The following is a 19,858-nucleotide window of genomic DNA, read 5'->3' as shown; positions in this document are numbered from 1 at the left end:
ATTCAGAACTTGTACTACCCACAGAATTAAAGGAATGACATGACAAATCTGGAAAAAAAATAGAGGGAGCATTAAGCCCATTTTACCTGCTGGGCATCAGTGCATTCGGTTGAATTTTGGATAACTTTTATCATAGGGTTCCAAGCAGGATCTGGGTTGTGAAGTCCATTAAACAGAGGGCCTCCTGGAACATCAGCAAGTTGAGGATGAGAGGGTATGATGGTGCCTCCATACATGGAAATCGGCAGACCCTAAAAAGGCAGAAAGAAGGCTTAATCATGAAATGATTATAAATGATGATTCCATAATACCAGCTTAGATCTCTCTGATTTCCCTTCATTCAAAGGATCCTCTAAGTATAGCACAGCACAGTGTTGAGAAGCCAAAACTAGTCATCTACATCCACAAAGCTTTTCAACGAGAAGAGAAAAACAAAACAAAAAACAAATCCAGCATCAAATCATTGGGAAATTTCCCATATTTAATGAACACAGATAATACCCTCAACTTTCCCATATTTTAGTTTCATTAAACTTGTGTTAAGAAGAAAAGGGAAACTACACAATTGCTTGCAGCCATAATCTGGCTTTATGGCAGCCAGAAAGGTCTCAGTGCAGAAGGCCTCCGAGAGCTCATGGCCAACTTTTTAGAAGCGCAGAGAGCTGTGGCAGCAGAACACAGAGCAGTAAAGCCCAAATTCCTGTTGTTTGGGGGGTGGGGGCGGGGATGTCTTCAGAATGATCTGAAGACAAACTACTGTTGACAATGCAACTCACTCTTGAAATTGGGCGAAAGACCTGGCAAAGTCATGGAAACAAACTAGTTACAACAAAAGGGAGAATTATTTCAATACAAGCTATTCCTTAACATGTGACTATGCTAACTTGGAAAGTTACAATGATGTTCGTCAACTCACTTTACAACGAGTTACAATGATGTTTGTCAACTCACTTTAGAAAAATCCACAAAACCGCTTGCCATTGGCTGATGAAAAATATTAGAGGGTGCTACCATTCCAGAACCATCTCTCTCCAATGGTTGGTGCTGGGAAAATGTGCTTGGGTCTGATAATTGTTGATGCATTGGATGGTTCCCTATCACAGACTGCGACCAACCTGATAAGCCTTCTAGAAAAGAGAATTGAGAACACAGTTTGATACTTATTTGGATAATACATTACCACTTGATTCTTTTTTCATACTAAATTTTATCAAAATCAGTCCTCTGAAGAGTTCAGGGCACATTCATCACAATCTTTTCAAATAAACAAAAAAGTTCCTGGAAAACCTCGACGAAGTCCTCTGAATACCCCAAACACTCTATCTTGTCCTTCAGAAGAGTAAGTGTTCTCTGAAAGAATTCAAATGCTTGTCCCATTCAAAATCAGAAAGCTTAAGAGGAAAAGGAAGCATGCTTTGAATCTTTTACTTCTGGTCATCTCTATATTTATTATGGATGCTATAATCACCCCAACTAACATTCCAGACGGGGACGAATTCTTCAAAGTTATAAACCCCTCTCTGACTGAGTGTAAAGTGCAGAAACTAGGTTTTATTTTGTTTCTTTTTTAAAGAAACTAAGTTCTAGTGGCAAAATCCCACAATGTACTTGAGATATCTCTCCAGACAAAGAGCAAGTAACTGTACCTGACACAGCGTTGACACCAAATGACCAGATTCCACTGTGTCCAACAGGAGCGACAAAACTGGTCCCCACAGGGGCTTGTGCAACAGACCCTCCTTGCCGAATCCGCGCTAGTCTCTCCGTTCCAATGGGGGGAGGTATCTTTCGATCCTGACTGGCACTGCCTCCTTTTGGTTGGCCCAATGTTGGTGGGGCAGAAGTAGCTGAAAGAGGTGAAGATGATCCCGAAGAAACAGATGGAATAGGAGAGTCACCTGGTGGCAAAATATTTCTCTATTGTTTTATTACACATAAAAACTATAAGAATATGAGAAACCTTATTGGAAAAATCTATTCCACAACATAGGTTCTGTAAAGAAAAATTTCATTTTATACGATCATTGAAATAAAAATATGTAATTTTTGTAAACATTATTCTAGACCACTTCTATCTGTAAGTAGAAACAAACAGTATAAAAAAAAATTCCAGATTGAACTGAACAAGGTTAGAAAGGGAGAAAGCCTCAACATTTATTCTAGTTCTAATTAATCTTCTCAATATATATCATCACATTTTAAATTAATTTAAACATGGCAGCGTTTGCACAGTTCCTAGCATATTGTCTGCTGAACAGCTGATGGCCCTTTATACTTGCTAGTTTTTTTCTTTTTTCCCTTTCTACAGTCCGTTTTTCCCTCATAAGGAAGAACAGTCAAATGTTAGCAAAGCACTGTAGGATTCAATTCATGGCTTTGTTTGCTTAATGTGACTCTCAGGTAATTTGAGTAGTTTTCCTTGTCAAAAAGGTCGACACTCACCGAATACCTCATGATGCTCATTAAAATAAAATCTTGTTCAATTCTAGATACTTTATCTGTTCTAAATAGTGAAATAAATAAGTCAGAACAAGTGAATAGTTCTACTTTTGAATGACAATAATACAGTTCCCTAAAATGTAAAAGTAAATGAGAAATTATACCAAACTGACCATATACATAAATACAACTTCTGTTCAGATTTAATAAGTTAAATCTGGATCCTTTTGTAAAACTACTTGCAGTACCTCTTTTTTTGATCCAAGTTCCAATGAAAACATTTCTAACTTGGAAGAACAATTTGACCCTGAGTTCTCAAGTTTCCTATCCTACAAATGACTGATAATTTTTGATATGACTACAATACAAACCTCTGTATACCATTTAATTTACTCAAGTTAAACAGTGTTCCCTGAAACAAATAGTTTAATAACTTATTCAAGACTTTTTGGAAAGAGTTCCTCCAGGATTCCTACATGAGTTTGAGGTGCTTGTCCAAGGATGGGGAGAAAAATGTTGTCTGTTGAAACTAGGTGTCCCAACAGGAGCTGCCCCTTGCAGGAAAACCCGTGTTCCTGGTATGCTGGAAAAACTTGTCAGAGGAGTAGAAGAGGAAGATGGGGAGCTTCCTGATGGATCAATGGATGGTAAACCTGGAATAAAACAGGGCCAAGACATCTAATTAATCAAGGCTTTAAAATTCAAAGTCCAAGGCTACTTATTTTTTAAAAAGAACAAAGCATGGGATTTATTTTTGTAGATCAGAGCAAAAAGAATTCACTTTGTGATACTGCATAGCCCAAACCCATTTTTTTCTTGCAGCCCAGAAGAACACCACCAATTAATAATGGCAGTCACCTGGAGTAAGGTTCTATCTAGATAAATCTCAAAGCTTCCACTAGAGGATGCAAGAAATGAGAGCATGTTGTGACTAAGTGGTTTCCAGATCAGTAACTTCTGTTTTACCTTTTGTGGAAAATATCAAAGTACAGCTTTTCATCTACAAAACTATAGCCATTTTCTTTGGGAGATAGGTAACAAAGTCTACCAATATGTCCTTCAGAAGGAGAAAAAACATACTATTAAACTTAGGATAATTTCAGCATCCCAACTGAGAAAAAAATCACCAATTAAAAACTATCAAAGTTTCTATCTAGTTTGTGTAACTCCGAATTTAGCAATTTTCTCAAATTCCATTGCATTTCCTGGAGGATGTATTAGGGAGAGGGGACATGGGTCTGGAAAAAGGTGCTCATTTTAGGAAAGAGTAGTTAATATCAACATAAAAATCATTAAAATTCTCTCAAATAGGCCTTATTTTCAAATAGTTTGAAAATAGCTTTGAGATACAAGTCACATGCAATTTACTCATTTAAAGCATACAATTCAATGTTTTTAAGTATATTCACAGGGTTGTTCAACCATCACCGCAATCGATTTTAGAACATTTTTGTCCTCCCTAAAAGTTATACTGTACCTATAAGCTGTCACTCCCCACTCCTCCTCATCCCCATATTCCCATCTGTAAGCAAACACTAATATACTTTTAGTTTGTACAGGTTTACCTATTACGGATACATTTATATGAATGAAATCATCATGTGGGTTTTGTGACTGGCTTGTTTCACTTAGCAAAATGTTTTCAAGGTTCATCAATGTTGTAGGCAGAATCAGTACTTCATTTCTTTTTATTGCTGAATAATGTTCCAATATACAGATACCCCATATTTTGTTTATCCATTCATCAGTAGATGGACATTTGGGTTGTTTCCACCTTCTGGCTATTATGAATAATGCTGCTATGAATGTTTGTGTACAAGTTTTTGTATGCACATGTTTTTTATTTCTCTTGGGTATATCTAGGAGTGAAATTTCTAGATGAAATGGTAACTGTTTAACTTTTTGAGGGTCTGCCAAAGCAGCTATACCATTTTACATTCCCACCAGCAATACAGGTGGTGGTTGTTATTGTCAGGTGCCATCCAGATGGTTGTGACTCATAGAGACCCTACCTACAGAAGAACGAAACACTACCCAGTCCCGCGTCATCTTCACAGTTGTTGTTATGCTTAAGACCACTCTTACAGCCACTGTGTCACAATCCATCTCATTGAAGGTCTTCCTCTTTTTCACTGACCCTGTACTTTGCCAAGCATGATGTCCTTCTCCAGGGACTGATCCCTCCTGATAACATGTCCAAAGTATGTGAGATGAAGTCTTGCCATCCTTGCTTTTAATGAGCTTTCTGGCTGTACTTTTTCCAAGACAGATTTGTTCGTTCTTCTAGCAGTCCATAGTATATTCAATATTCTTCACCAAAACCATAATTCAAAGGCATCAATTCTTCTTTGGTCTTCTTTATTCATTGTCCAGGTTTCGCATGCATGTAAGGTGATTGAAAACACCATGGCTTGGGTTAGCAGCACCTTAGTCCTTAAAGTGACATCTTTGCTTTTTAACACTTTAAAGAGATCTTTTGCAGCAGATTTGTCCAATGTAATGTATCACTTGATTTCTTGACTGCTGCTTCCATGGGCGTTGATTGTGGATCTAAGTAAAATGAAATCTTTGACAACTTCAGGATTTTCTCCATTTATCATGATGTTGCTTCCTGGTCCAGCGTGAGGATTTTTGTTTTCTTTATATTGAGGTGTAATCCATACTGATGGGTTTGGTCTTTGATCTTCATCACTAAGTGCTTCAAGTCCTCTTCCCTTTCAGCAAACAAGGTTATGTCATCTGCATATGGCAGGTTGTTAATGAGTCTTCCTCCAATCCTGATGCCCCATTCTTCATACAGTCCAGCTTCTCGGATTATTTGCTAAACATACAGATTGAATAAGTATGGTGAAAGGATGCAACCCTGACTCACACCTTTCCTGACTTTAAACCACACAGTGTCCCCTTGTTATCTTCAAATGACTGCCTCTTGGTCTATGTATAGATTCCTCATGAGAACAATCAAGTGTTCTGGAATTCCCACTTTTTGCAATGTTATCTATAACTTGTTATGATCCACACAGTTGAATGCTTTTGCATAGTCAATAAAACACACATAAATATCTTTCTGGTACTCTCTGCGTTCAGCCAAGATCCATGTGACATCAGCAATGATATCCCTTGTTCCATGTCCTTTTCTGAATCCGGCTTGAATTTCTGCCTGTTCCCCATTGATGTACTGCTACTACAGCTTTTGAATGATCTTCAGCAAAATTTTACTTGTATGTGATGTTAATGATATTGTTTGATAGTTTCTGCATTCTGTTGGATCACCTTTCTTTTGAATGGGTACAAATATGGATCTCTTCCAGTCAGTTGGCCAGGTAGCTCTCTTCCAAATTTCTTGGCATAAACGAGTGAGCGCTTCCAGCGCTGCATCCGTTTGTTGAAACATCTCAAGTGGCATTCTGTCAATTCCTGCAGTCTTGTTTTCCACCAGTGCTTTCAGTGCAGCCTGGACCTCTTCCTTCAGTACCATTGGTTCTTGATCATATGCTACCTCCTGAAATGGCTGATTGTCGACCAATTCTTTTTGGTACAGTGACTCTGTGTGTTCCTTTCATCTTCTTTTGATGCTTCCTGTGTCATTTAGTATTTTCCCCATAGAATCCTTCAGTATTGCAACTTGAAGCTTGAATTTTTTCTTCAGTTTGTTCAACTTTAGAAATGCCAAACATATTCTTCCCTTTTGGTTTTCTAACTCCAGGTCTTTGCATATTTCATTATAATACTTTACCCTGTCTTCTCAAACTGCTCTTTGAAATTGTCTGTTCAATTCTTTTACTTCATCACTTCTTCCTCTTGCTTTAGCTACTCTACGTTCAAAAGCAAGTTTCAGAGTCTCTTCTGACAATCATTTTGGTCTTCTCTTTCCTGCCTTTTTAATGACCTTTTGCTTTCTTCAAGTATGATGTCCTTCCACAACTCGTCTGGTCTTCGATCATTAGTGTTCAGTGCATCAAGTCTGCTTTTGAGATGGGCTCTAAATTCAGGTGGGATATTCTCAAGGTCGTACATTGGCTCTCTTAGACATGTTCTGATTTCCTTCAGCTGTGGCTTGAACTTGCATATGAGCAACTGATGGCCTATTCCACAGTTGGCCCTTGGCCTTGTTCTGACTGATGATATTAAGCTTTTCCATCATCTTTCCACAGGTACAGTCAATTTGATTCCTGTGTATTCCATCTGGTGAGGTCCATGTGTATAGTCACCATTTATGCTGTTGAAAAAAGATATCTGCAACGAAGTCATTGGTCTTGCAAAATTCTGTCTTGCGATCTCCAGTGTTGTTTCTGTCGTCAAGGCCATATTTTCCAACTGCTAATCATTCTTTTTTGTTTTCAAGTTTCACATTCCAATCACCAGTAATTATCAATGCATTTTGATTGCATGTTTGGCCAATTTCAGACTGCACAGGTTGGTAAAAATCTTCAGTTTCTTCATCTTTGGCCTTAGTGGATAGTGAGTACATCTGAATAATAGTTGTATTAACTGGTCTTCCTTGTAGGCTTATGGATATTATCCTATCACTGACAGCATTTCACTTCAGGACAGATCTCGAAATCTTCTTTTTGACAATGAACGTGAGCCATTCCTCTTCAATCTGTCATTCCTAGCACAGCAGAGGATGTGATTGTCTGATTCAAAATGGCCAATATGAGTCCATTTCAGCTCACTAATGCCTAGGATATCGATGTTTATGCGTTCCATTTCATTTTTTACAATTTCCACTTTTCCTAGAGTCATACTTTGTACATTCTATGTTCAGATTGTTAATGGATGTTTGCAGCTATTTCTTCTCATTTTGAGCCATGCCACATCAGCAAATGAAGGTCCTGAAACCTTGACTCCATTCACGTCATTAAAGTCGATTTTACTTTGAGGAGGCAGGTCTTGTACAGTTGTATTTTAAGTGCCTTCCAACTTGAGGGGTTCATCTTCTGGCACTATATCAGACAGTGTTCCACGGCTATTCATAACGTTTTCACTGGTTAATTTTTTTCAGAAGTAGACTGCCAGGTTCTTCTTCTGGAAGCTCAGCTGAAACCTGTCCATCATGGGTGACCCTGCTGGTATTTGAATACTGGTGGCATGGCTTCCAGCATCACAGCAACATGCAAGCCCCTACAGTACAAGAAACTGACAAACTGACAGATGCGTGGAGCAATACAGGAGGGTCCCAATTTCTCCATATCCTTCTCCATCTTCTTGAAGTATTACTACTTCTTACCTGAAAACCAGGAGAGTAAACTATATCCGTGAAAGAAGAGTATCAACAAAAGAAACCATACAGGCAGTTGAGAGATGGGATAAAGTTTACCAGTCCTGGACCCCAGAAAGAAGGTCAAGGATCGAAGCTTTCTGTAACAACCTGAGTGCTGGCAATGAGCTCTTCCTTTACCATGGGGCTGTTGAAAACCTCTACTAGTTTTCCCAAAATGAAAGTTAAAATAGATGCCTATTTATAGAAACAAACAAAAGCCCTAGAGAGTATTTTGGACTATCAATGGCTTGTATTTCCATTTGAAAGATGATACATCGGCTATGTTTTCCTGAAAAGACAGGTAGATAGAAACGTATCTGAAATGAAAGCTAAGCCTATACCACATCCATAAACTCTCACAAGTTTTAAACAATGCATGTCAGTTTATAATTAGCAAAAGAGTAGCATGGGTATAGGGTACTTTTCCAACTGGAAGAGAAATGCTAAGTGGCAGTAGTGCTTCTTATCCCCATTCTAGGTCAGTGACAATTTCTAATTTGTTTCCAGAATGGTGCAGATCCAACTAAAATCAGCCCTTAAACACTGGAAAATAGATTCCAGTTTTCCAAATATCTCCAAGTCAACACTTGCCTCAATAGTTGAATCTAAGGTGTTTTTTTTTTTTTTTCCAAGAGCCCACTAAGGACTGGATCTCTTCAAATAGCTGCATCTGATATAGATAATATACAGTACTATTAAACAATACCATTTACTATTCAGTATGAGCACCCAAGGCTGAAAACAAAGGACTGGTCCCTAAACACATTTGCAACTCAGATTTTTTAAATTTGAGAAATGTAGATAATCACTATGATAAAAAAGTCCAATGACTGCAAATTTGAAATCCTTCAAGTATTCCATGAGTCCTTTCTTTGTTAAAATCATCTTACACCAATTCCAAGAAAATGAACTGACACAATGTATAACCTCCTTGCTAAGAGGGAAACATCATACAGAGAATAGAAAGCAGCTCATTATATATGAGTGATTCACCCACAGCTACTTTTTTGTCCGTTTAATCAGCAATCTTTAAAGGGTTTTTATTATTTATAATACGTTCTCATTTCTTTAAGATCGTGCAATGTTAGGTGCAAAGTAAACTTTTTATTATTATCTTGGAAGATCAGATTATGCTGTCAGAGACCCAATCGGAGATGCAGCAATAGGTATAGTAACTTACCAACAGGACTAGTAGAAACTCTCTGGGAAGGTGGTCTAAAGCCAGGTGCCTTGGAGTTGTCAGGGTGCACGTTTTCCAAGTGTCCAAGTACAGAGTTACCCAGGAACGCTGACTGAACAGTGAAAGAGGCATCTGCAGCAACTCGTGAGGACAGTGGACCATCTCCCCAACCCTGGTTAGCTGGCACCTGATTGCTATCGAAAAGACTACTGAAGTGATTGAAAAGTGTGGCTGGGCCAAATGTAGGTGGCAAAGATTTATTTGTTGGGTTAATGTGCATCTGAGAACCGTTCATAATGTTCATGGCTGAAGAAAGCTGTACTGCAGCTGGTGGGCCTTGAGGTGGTGTTAAAGGAACTGAATTTGTAACAAAAATAGACTGGGGATCTTGGTGTATAGTTGCATTTGGTACCACTGAGTAAAAAGAGCCTCTGGGCTGCATTCGATGAGAAACTCGAGGTGCTGGTACAGCTAACTGAGGTAAATTATTGGTGTCCTGATTATCGGCAGCAGCCAACCTGGGTGATGTGAAAGTCAATGGAGCAGGTTCTGAGTTAGATGCAAAAGGCATTGACATGGGACTTAAATCAGACACAAGGGATGGCTGTGCCTCCTCCTGTGTGTTATTGGAGGGAGGAGTAGGACTACTGGATGAGTGAGTATCTGGAGCTCCTGGGGTGTTGCTGGCAGAGCTACTGCTACTATTAGCAGTTGAAGATGGGGTACACAGGTTTGCCATGGGCTGGTCCTGCGTGGACACCTTCTCTTTGGGGGCTGGCATGGCAGAGAAAGACTCCATCTTTTGTGAAGAAAGCTGTGCTTGAGGAGTACTTGCAGGCAGGAACGTGGTGGGAACTTGCCCACTAGTGAGAGGTGCAGAGGAGACAGAAGGCAGGGAACTACAAGTGCTTGTCACAGAAGAGATCACCGTTGCTGGAGGACTTGTCTTAGGCACACAGGCAAACAACTGCTTTCTAACTGATGAAGGAGTCCGGGTACTAGTCACACACAGTTGCTGACTGGCAGCAACTACAGAAGAGACAGTGATAGGACAACTGGCAGTAGTTAGTCCAGCAGACTCTGAGGATAAAACAGTCCCATTCTGGTTAGGCAGACGTCCTGTATTATTATGCTTTGGAGAGCTACTTGTGTTGCCAGGATTCACAGGTCTTACTGGGAATGGTCCCCAAGTGTTAGGAGAGGGTGAGAAGGTTCCTCCAAACTGAGCCATGGGTAAGCGAGGATGCCGAATCTGTTGCATAGTTTGAGCAGCCAGCAGGGCAAAATGAGGGTGGGAATAAGCTAAGGGTAAAGACACTGGGAAAGAAGAACGTACATTTGTTGGAACGTTCTTATTAAGTTTATTAGTGGGTTGGAACGTAGATAATGTTGTTGCCTGTGAAGTTACAAGAGTTGGAGCACCCAAGGGAAATGCATTTTTACTAGAAGCTGCTGTGGTGCCTACTCCAGATGAGAAATTTGCATGAATGGATTTGGTGCTGGCAGGTGTTCTGATGTGATTTTTAGGAATTAAGTCTTCCAATTCCTTAGCAGGATCTTGAATAAGTGCATTGATAAGCTGAACTGCATATCTTGTTGATTCTGTACCACCCCTGGGGAAAAAACAAAACAAAGACCAAAAACATAAAAAAACAGGTAATATTAATCATCATCAGGTAATATTAATCATCAGCCACCACTTGTCTGTCAGTTTACTGAACTGTCATGGCTTTCATGACAGTTGTTGTGATGCTGGAAGCTATGCCACTGGTATTTGAAATACTAGCAGGGTCACCCATGGTACACAAATTTCAGAAGAGCTTCCAGACTAAGACAGACTGGGAAGAAGAACCTGGCAATCTACTTTTGAAAATACTGGCCAGTGAAAACCTTATGCATAGCAGCGGAACACTGTCTGATATTGTGCCAGAAGATGAGCCCCTCAGGTTAGAAGGAACTCAAAATATAACTGCGGAAAAACTGCCTCCTCAAAGTAGAGTCAGCCTTAAAGATGTTGGTGGAGTAAAGCTTTTGGGACCTTCATTTGCTGATGTGGCACCACTCAAAGTGAGAAGAAACAACTGGAAACATACATTAGTAATTAAAAAGTGGAACATACACGAAGTATGAATCAAGAAAAATTGGAGGTCATCAAAAATGAAAGGAAACGCATAAACCCCAAAATCCTAGGTGTTAGTGAGGTGAAATGGACTAGTATTGGCCATTTGAATAGGACAATCATATGGTCTACTTCGCTGGGAATAACAAATTGAAGAGAAATGGCATCGCGTTCATTGTCAAAAGGAACATTTCTAGGTCTATCCTGAAGTACGACGCTGTCAGAGATAGGATAAAATCCATACACCTACAAGGAAGATCAGTTACTATAACTATTATTCAAATGTATGCATCAACCACTAAGGACAAAGATGAAGAAACTGAAGATCTTTACCAACTTCTTCAGTCTGAAATCGATCATACATGCAATCAAGATGCATTGATAATTACTGGTGATTGGAATGTGAAAGTTGGAAACAAAGAACACTTGGTAGTTGGAAAATATGGCCTTGGTGATAGAAATGACACTGTAGATGACACGATAGAATTCTGCAAGACCATTTGCAATGACTTATTCATTGCAAATACCTTTTATTCAACAACATAAATGGCGACTATACACATGGACCTTACCTGATGGAATACACAGGAATCAAATTGACTATATCTATAGAAAGAGACGATGGAGAAGCTCAGTATCCATCAGTCAGAACAAGGCCAGGGGCTGCTGTGGAACAGACCATCAATTGGTCTTATGCTAGTTCAATTTGAAGCTGGAGAAAATTAAAACAAGTCCATGAGAGCCAAAGTATGCCCTTGAGTATATCCTACCTGAATTTAGAGACCATCTCAAGAATAGATTTGATGTACTGAACACTAATGACTGAAGACCAGACAAGTTGTAGAATGATGTCAAAGACATCATACATGAAGAAAGCAAAAGATCATTAAAAAAGCAGGAAAGAAAGAGCAGACCAAAATGATTGTCAGAAGAGACTCTGAAACTTGCTTTTAAATGTAGAGTAGTTAAAGCAAAAGGAAGAAATGACAAAGTAAAAGAGCTGAACAGAAGATTTCAAATAGCAGCTTGAGAAGACAAAGTGAAGTATTATAATGAAATATGCAAACACCACGAGTTAGAAAATCAAAAGGGAAGAACACACTCAGCATTGCTCAAGCTGAATGAACTGATGAGAAAATTCAAGCCTCAAGTTGCTATACTGAAGGATTATATGAGCAAAAAATTGAATGATACAGGAAGCATCAAAAGAAGATGGAAGGAATACACAAAGCCACTGTACCAAAACGAACTGGTTGACGTTCAACCATTTTACAAGGTAGCATATGATCAAGAACTGATGGTGCTGAAGGAAGAGTACAAGCTGCACTGAAGGTATTCGTGAAAAACAAGGCTGCCGGAATTGATGGAATACCAATTGAGATATTTCAACAAATGGATGCAATGCTGGGAGCACTCATTCATCTATGCCAAAAAATTTGGAAGACAGCTACTTGGAAAACTGACTGGAAGAGATGCATATTTGTGCTCATTCCAAAGAAAGGTGATCCAAAAGAATGCAGAAATTTTCAAACAATATCGTTAATATGACATGCAAGTAAAATTTTGCTTAAGATAATTCAAAAACAGTTGCAGCAGTACATCAACGGGAACTGCCAGAAATTTAAGCCGGATTCAAGGAAGATGTGGAATGAGGAATATCACTGCTAATGTCAGATGCATCTTGGCTGAAAGCAGGGAATACCAGAAAGATGTTTACCTGTGTTTTATTGACTATGCAAAGGCATTTGACTGTGTGGCTCATAACAAACTATGGATAACATTGCAAAGAATGGGAATTCCAGGATACGTAACTATGCTCCTGTGGAACCTGTACATAGATTAGTAGGCAGTTGTTCGAACAGAACAAAGGGATACTATGTGGTTTAAAATCAGGAAAGGTGTGCATGAGGATTGTATCCTTTCACCACACTTACTCAATCTGTATGCTGAGTAAATAATCTGAGAAGTTGGACTATATGAAGAAGAATTTGGCATCAGGATTGGAGGAAGATTCACTAACAACCTGCAATATACAGATGATACAACCTTGCTTGCTGAAAGTGAACAGGACTTGAAGCAGTTACTGACGAGGATCAAAGACTGTAGTTTTCAGTATGGATCACACCTCAACATAAAGAAAACAAAAATCCTCACATCAGGACCAATAAGCAACATCATAAAAAATGGAGAAAATATTGAAGTTGTCAAGGATTTCCTTTTACTTGGATCCACAGTCAATGACCACAGAAGCAGCAGTCAAGAAATCAAATGACACATTGCATTGGGCAAATCTACTGCAAAATGCCTCTTTATTTAAAGTGTTAAAAAGCAAAGATGTCATCTTGAGGATTAAGGTGTGCCTGACCCAAGCCATGGTATTTTTAATTGCCTCATATGCATGGGAAAGCTGGACGATGAATAAGGAAAACCGAAGAAGAATTGATGCCTTTGAATTATGGTGCTGGCGAAGAATATTGAATGTACCATAAGCTGCCAGAAGAATAACAAATCTGTCTTGGACGAAGGACAGCCAGAATGCTCCTTAGAAGCAAGAATGGTGACACTTCATCTCGCTTACTTTGGACATGTTATCAGGAGGGACCAATCCCTGGAGAAGAACATCATGCTTAGTAAAGAAGAGGATTGACGAAAAAGAGGAAGACCCTCAATGAGATGGACTGACATAACGGCTGCAACAATGGGCTCAAACATAGCAATGATTGTGAGGATGGCAAAGGACCAGGCAGTATTTCTTTCTGTTGTGCATGGGGTCACCATGAGTTGAAACCGACTCAGTGGCATCTAACGACAACAGCATTAATCATCAAATAAAATTTTTGATTGTACCATGCCTAACAAAAGTAAAGTATGTGTCTTATAAAAATTAATTTTCATACAAAAGTAGCAATATACATCTTCCACAAATACCTTATTGTGATCATTCTCTCGCCATTCTTATCTTTTTGTTTATCCACATCAATATGGGCACCAGTAACATCTTGTATCGCAGTGATATTGCATCCTCCTCTTCCCATTATCCTGGACACCACTGAGGCTGGGACAGACAATTTCTTTGACCTATAAAACGAAGTTTATAAAATGAGTTTATGAAATCCAATGTCTCTGAATAGCAAATGGTCTTTATTAAAAAAGATGTCTCAGTAAGTATGTTCATGGATATTTGTATAATAATATTTCTCAGACCCTGAAGACAAAATTATTAAATTTTTTTAATAGAAACTAACCTCATTTATCTTATTGAACTTAATTTCGTAAACATAAAAATTACACTGCTTTTTGAAACAAAAAATTATTGTCCATGATCAAAGCATTCAAATCTCCCCAAAATTATCACACATCAACTATACGTCATGACTATACATACTGACTTTTTCTAAATGTAAATAATGCATACTGTATTGTTAAACTCCATATTGAATATACACTGGCTTATTGAACTATGTAAAAAGCTATTCCAAAAAAGCTGACATTTGTTATGCCATATAATATGCATGCAAAAATTACATATTGCCTCTAATTTTGCTTTAGCATATTCTGGATTTAGTATGGTACTGCAGCAGAAGATAATGACCACATTCAAATTATTCACTAATTGACTCGGTAACAACTTTACAAGAGAAGTAATCCCTGTATTGTTTATGAAAGTTGAAAAGATGGGACTAGTTCTACTTACCTTCGTACAACTTCTTTCCACCCTTCTTCTCTTTTTTGTCCCCTTTTAGGGCTAGTAAGGTTCAGCTTTACATTTGGAGAGCTTAATGGCAATGAAACTGACTTGTAGCTTGTTGACAATGAATTAGGATTCCCTTCACCTTCAAGTCTGAGGAGATAAAAATATCAAGTACAATAAAAGATAAATTTTAAGATAGGAACTCAAAGGACTATTCTTTTATAGACAAAGTTACATTGAAATATCTGAATTAAAATTTGGCACATCAAATAATCAACAAGACAGAATCTATTTTAATATTAAAATGAACTTGTAAGGCAAAAGTTGGACTATAACCAATAAAAACAACATAGTTACAATAAAATCAAGGCATGGTAATATTTTCAACTCAGAATATGAATCTTATAAATATTTCTAATAATTTATTTTCCTAATTAGCATATGATTAGGAGGATACTGGTGAATTTCAGTTTTGAATACTTAAGACAGATAACGTGGTAGACTGAAATTGTTTAACAAAACTTATGCTTAGAGAATGTACTTTAAATTCTTGTGCTGGGCATGAAAAAGGAAAGATGGATGTAAAGTTAACAAATCTGAAAAACTTACCGTGCTTGAGTTTTGGAGGCAGCAGTACTTGTCTTTTCTTCTTGGGAATGGAGTAGCACTGAGGGATATCTCCTATCACTAGAGGAATTCACATCCATAGTGAAATTTAACTCTTGGCTTTTACCACCACTACTACTCTCACTGTTGCAATCTGTGCTGTCCAAATTATCTGAATCACTGTTTCCACCTGCACCACCACCTCTGGGTTCTCCATTTATTTTATTTTTATCTGCCTTTTGTTGTGCTAAAGACATATGCTGTTCTGGTAAAATTAAATGTGCAGTGGGAGGAGTCTCTTTTGTTTTGTTCTTCTTATTTTTCCGATTGGTGCTGGGGGTTGTCACCACGTTGGCCCTTTTTTTCCCAAATACATTTGTGAATGTTGTAGATGTTGCAGAGATTCCAATTGTGGTGGTGGTGGTTGCACTAGGAGGTTCTATGGGAACTTCTTGCTCCACTAAAATTATCAAAAGGATAAAAATCACACTCAGAGCCATAGGTCTCAAAACAAACTCTGAAAAAATACACCCAATAATTCATAATAACTCAGCCCTTTAGGTCATATTTTCCTTTCACCAGTATTCACTACTAAAGAAATTTTTACTGTTGTTAGAGCAAATATACCATATTATATTTTGATGTCTAAGTTGGTATGGAACATACCCATTGCTGTTGAGTTGAATTCCAACTCATAGTAGCCCTATAGGACAGAGTAGAACTGCCCCCCATAGGGTTTCCAAGGCTGTAAATCTTTACGGAAGCAGACTGCCATATTCTTTCTCCCACAGAGCAGTTGGTGGGTTTGAATCACCGACCTTTTGGTTAGGAGCCAAGTGCTTAACCACTATAGCACCAGGGCTCCATTTGGTATGAAACATACAAGCCATTAACTTTGTTAAGATGTGAAATCTTAGTTTCACTAACCAAAAACCACAATATAGTTTGAAATTTAAGACATTTTTCAAATAGGATATATAGTAGTTTGGAATTAGAATTCAAATAGAGCAAAATTATTTGCCTACCGCAAGCACTAACAGACTGTACAATAAACAACTCTTTGAAAGTAATGAACCCGTCTCTACTGATGTTTCAGCCCAGTATAGCTTTGACCCTGAACCTTAACTAAAAGCTTACTAAGGAACTGGACCTTCCCCAGTTTCCACTGGGGGGGCAAAGAGGGTTAGGAAGAATCTGAAGAGAAGCTGGCAAACCTCTGTATTGCTCTTAGGACATATAAAGTGTTTTACAAAGTGACTTAAAGTATAACAGAAATTCTTCAAATTATACGCTTGCCTTTCCCCTTCTATTTGTTATCAATTTACAATGTAGAATGTTTAGAAGTATTTACTATAAAATTCAATTCTCAATTTCAAATTAAACATTCATTAAGCATTGAGTTAACTGGAGCAAAAAGCACTCAAAATGAAGTTAATGAATGATAAAAATTTAATCACTAGTTCAGATGGGTCGTCTCTCACCATCTTCATCGTTTTCCTCTTCATCCTCATCCTCTGGTAGTTCTGAACTCTCCTTAGGTTTGTTTTCCTCATCTTCCTGCTTCCTTTTCTGCTCCTCTTTTTTCTTTTTTCTCTTTTCTTTTCTTTTCTCTCTTTTAGCTGCAAGGGCCTGTTTTCTGCTCTCTTCTCTTGACTGCAAATAAAGTTGGTATATCATTTTTCCAATAATGCAACATATCAAATAAATAATAAAAAAAAATTTAAAGATATGTGGAATTTCCTACAGGTGTTATTATATTCAAAACCCATTTATACAAGCAAAAAACAGAAAGATTAACCGAATATCACCAAAATTAAACTTTTGTGCTTCGAAGGATACCATCAAGAAAGTAAGAACACAACCCATAGGATGGGAGATTGTACATTATGTGTTTTTTATTTCCAGATTTTTTTTTTTTTGGTTGCTCTTATGAATGACATCTTTTCCCCCATTACATAATTATTGCTAAGATAAAGGTAATGATTTCTGCATTATCTCTCTTAAATCCAGCCACCTAAATAAATACTTATTATTTCTCACACTTTTTTCCAATTAATTCTCTTGGATTTTCTATTTAGAGAGATATAACACTGACAAATGATAATTTTATGTTTCCCCTTTCAATTTTTTTTTTTTTTGGTCTTGCTGCAATGTTCAGGATCTCTGGAACGATGGTGAACAATAGCAGTAGTAGTTAAATATATTTATTATTAATATTAGATAAACACTCTTTATCAAGTTAGCAACCTCTTCTGTTGTTAGGTTACTAAGTTTTGTTGTTGTTGTTTTAAACTAACAATCAGTGTCAAAATTTTAGCATCTCTCAAGATGATCATTTTTTTTTTCTTTCTTTAATCATCAACAAAGTGTCCTCATGTTATGTCTTGAATTCCTAGAATAACTGCTTAATCATGGTATTTGTTCAGTTTTTTTTCTCTAAATTTTATTTATTTTGTTGCTGTTGTTGAGGATAAACACGTACTAAATATACACCATTCAACAGTTTCTACGTGTACAATTTAGTGACACTGAATACATTCTTCAAATTGTGCAACCATTCTCACCCTCCTTTTCTGAATTGTTTCTCCTTCATTAATATAATAAACTCATTGTCCCCTGAGGTTCCTATCTAATCTTTAGAGTTGTTGTTATCAATTTTATCCCATATACATAGTTCTTAAAAAGAGCATCAAGGCAGAGCTTTTTTACTAGTTAAGCTGAACTATTGTTCAGTTTTAAGATGACTTCAGGGGACTATTCTTGGTTTAAGGTTTAAAAAAATTAGAGCAATAGTTTCAGGGGTTCATCCACCCTTCATGGTTCCAGAAAGTCTAGTGTCTATGAGAATTTGAAATTCTGTTCTGCATTTTCCCCCTTTTGATCAGGCTGCTGCTATAGAATCCTTGATCAATTTGTGCATATCACTATGTATAAATTATACCTCAATTAAAAGGAAAGAAAAAAATTGAAGATCTTATAATAAACATATGATTTCCAAAGTTTTACTAAATTTGATCCCAAACTAAATGTTAAAACCACGTAGCGAGTAATGTCATTTGGTAAATTGGGATCTTGATCAAAATCTCATTTGTATGGTCTCAAAATATTCTTTATGAATGAGAGGTCAGAATAAACAAAATTGATGTGGTTTGATAATCTATTAATCATTTCCTTTGAAGGAGATTTTGTTAAGATTATTGGTCACACAGGTGATAAATCTATTCCAGCAGATTTTCAACAATTTCCAATAAGGGAAACTATTTTTTCACACTCACCTTCTCCAGATCAAGTTCCTTTAAAAGAATACTTGCATTCTTATTTGCTTCTGCAGCCTGCTGGTCTTTAGCCTTCACAATTGTCTCAACACATTGGTGGCATTTTTTCAACAGTTCCTATAGTGAAAAATGGAATCATATAAAATATAAGAACATGTGACATAAACAGGCCAAATATAAGCTCATGAGGACACCAAGGTCTTGGGGTTAAAGCTCAAACAGCTGAAAATTCACTAAATCAAATTAAGCTATCCTTTGAGTCTAGGTGTATGTCAGTCGTTCACCAAAATAAAGCACTATTTCCTAAAAAATCTATGTGTTCTTAAAAAGTCTCAACATAATGTTACACATCAAGTCAGGCTAACAATTTAGTTATAAACCTTAGCTGCAGTGACTGCAGTTATGGTCCACAGTAAAAGGAAATACCAATGTAGTTTATAAAAGTATTATACCCATCTATTTTGCAAACACAGAAACTATAGAAGATCAGGTGAGTGGCTTCTTACAGAACAAAAAGAACAGGTCTCTAATTATACTTCATGACGTGTAATTCCACAAAAAACAAAAACATGCTTAAATAGCATTTTTTATTTTGGTGAATATACGTAACAAAACATTTGCCATTAAACAGCATATTGAACTTACCTTATCTGTAATCGTTGCTATGTATCTCATGCATTCAATATCAGAAGGGAACTGGTTGACTTCTTTCACCAAATATTGAACAACTTTTACATGACCCTTTAAAGAGTACAATAAAAAATACTCAAAAGAATCCCTTGAAATTTTGCCTATATACTTAAAAGCTTAAGAGTAAGTTTAAAGGTACATTAAACTTATTACTAATAACAATAATATTATTTAATAGATTACTAAATTTAAAATAGAAATTATGAAAATAAGAACAGTGTTTAGTTTATAAACAGAAGAAGATTAAGTACATAATGACCAAAAGACATTTCCCTTGATTTTTATTAGCCCACTTTTCACTGAAAGTAGAAACACTTTTATAGAAAAACAATACTTCCTAGAATAAATCAATTAATAAAATAAAAATAGGTATTGGGAAATGAACCTCAGTATAAAAGGGAAATTAATCTAAAATAATTAATCTAATCTAGATTTTAAAGTTTTATTTTGGCTCTACCTTATTCAACTAAACAAGGTGGACTGTCAACATTTATCTCAGCCTTATAATTTGAATCTAGGTAAAAACACTTTCTAAATGCCATTATTAGGGACCGAATGATTTAGGGTCAAGTCTATGCAGGTCTATTTTAACATA

The 19,858-nt window shown here is 37.0% G+C and overlaps 1 protein-coding gene across 3 annotated transcripts in view; it reads right to left on the bottom strand.

The window, feature by feature from the left end:
* The window catches only part of ANKHD1 (ankyrin repeat and KH domain containing 1), a 155,568-nt gene that overhangs the window by 3,145 nt on the left and 132,565 nt on the right, over positions 1–19,858 (bottom strand). For 2 of the 3 annotated variants that reach the window (XM_049873810.1, XM_049873813.1), the window contains 11 exons: positions 19,219–19,314; positions 18,574–18,690; positions 16,780–16,951; positions 15,302–15,758; positions 14,696–14,842; positions 13,930–14,079; positions 8,883–10,495; positions 2,916–3,092; positions 1,647–1,898; positions 952–1,127; positions 87–251 (listed from right to left, as the gene is read on the bottom strand). In XM_049873810.1, the coding sequence (XP_049729767.1) occupies positions 87–251; positions 952–1,127; positions 1,647–1,898; positions 2,916–3,092; positions 8,883–10,495; positions 13,930–14,079; positions 14,696–14,842; positions 15,302–15,758; positions 16,780–16,951; positions 18,574–18,690; positions 19,219–19,314 (3,522 nt within the window). The remainder of the gene's footprint in view (positions 1–86; positions 252–951; positions 1,128–1,646; positions 1,899–2,915; positions 3,093–8,882; positions 10,496–13,929; positions 14,080–14,695; positions 14,843–15,301; positions 15,759–16,779; positions 16,952–18,573; positions 18,691–19,218; positions 19,315–19,858) is intronic. The other variant, XM_049873811.1, reaches the window with a different exon arrangement.

The sequence above is a fragment of the Elephas maximus genome, chromosome 2 (assembly GCF_024166365.1).
Source record: "Elephas maximus indicus isolate mEleMax1 chromosome 2, mEleMax1 primary haplotype, whole genome shotgun sequence".
NCBI lineage: Eukaryota > Metazoa > Chordata > Mammalia > Proboscidea > Elephantidae > Elephas > Elephas maximus.
This window is presented reverse-complemented; position numbering and strand designations above follow the sequence as displayed.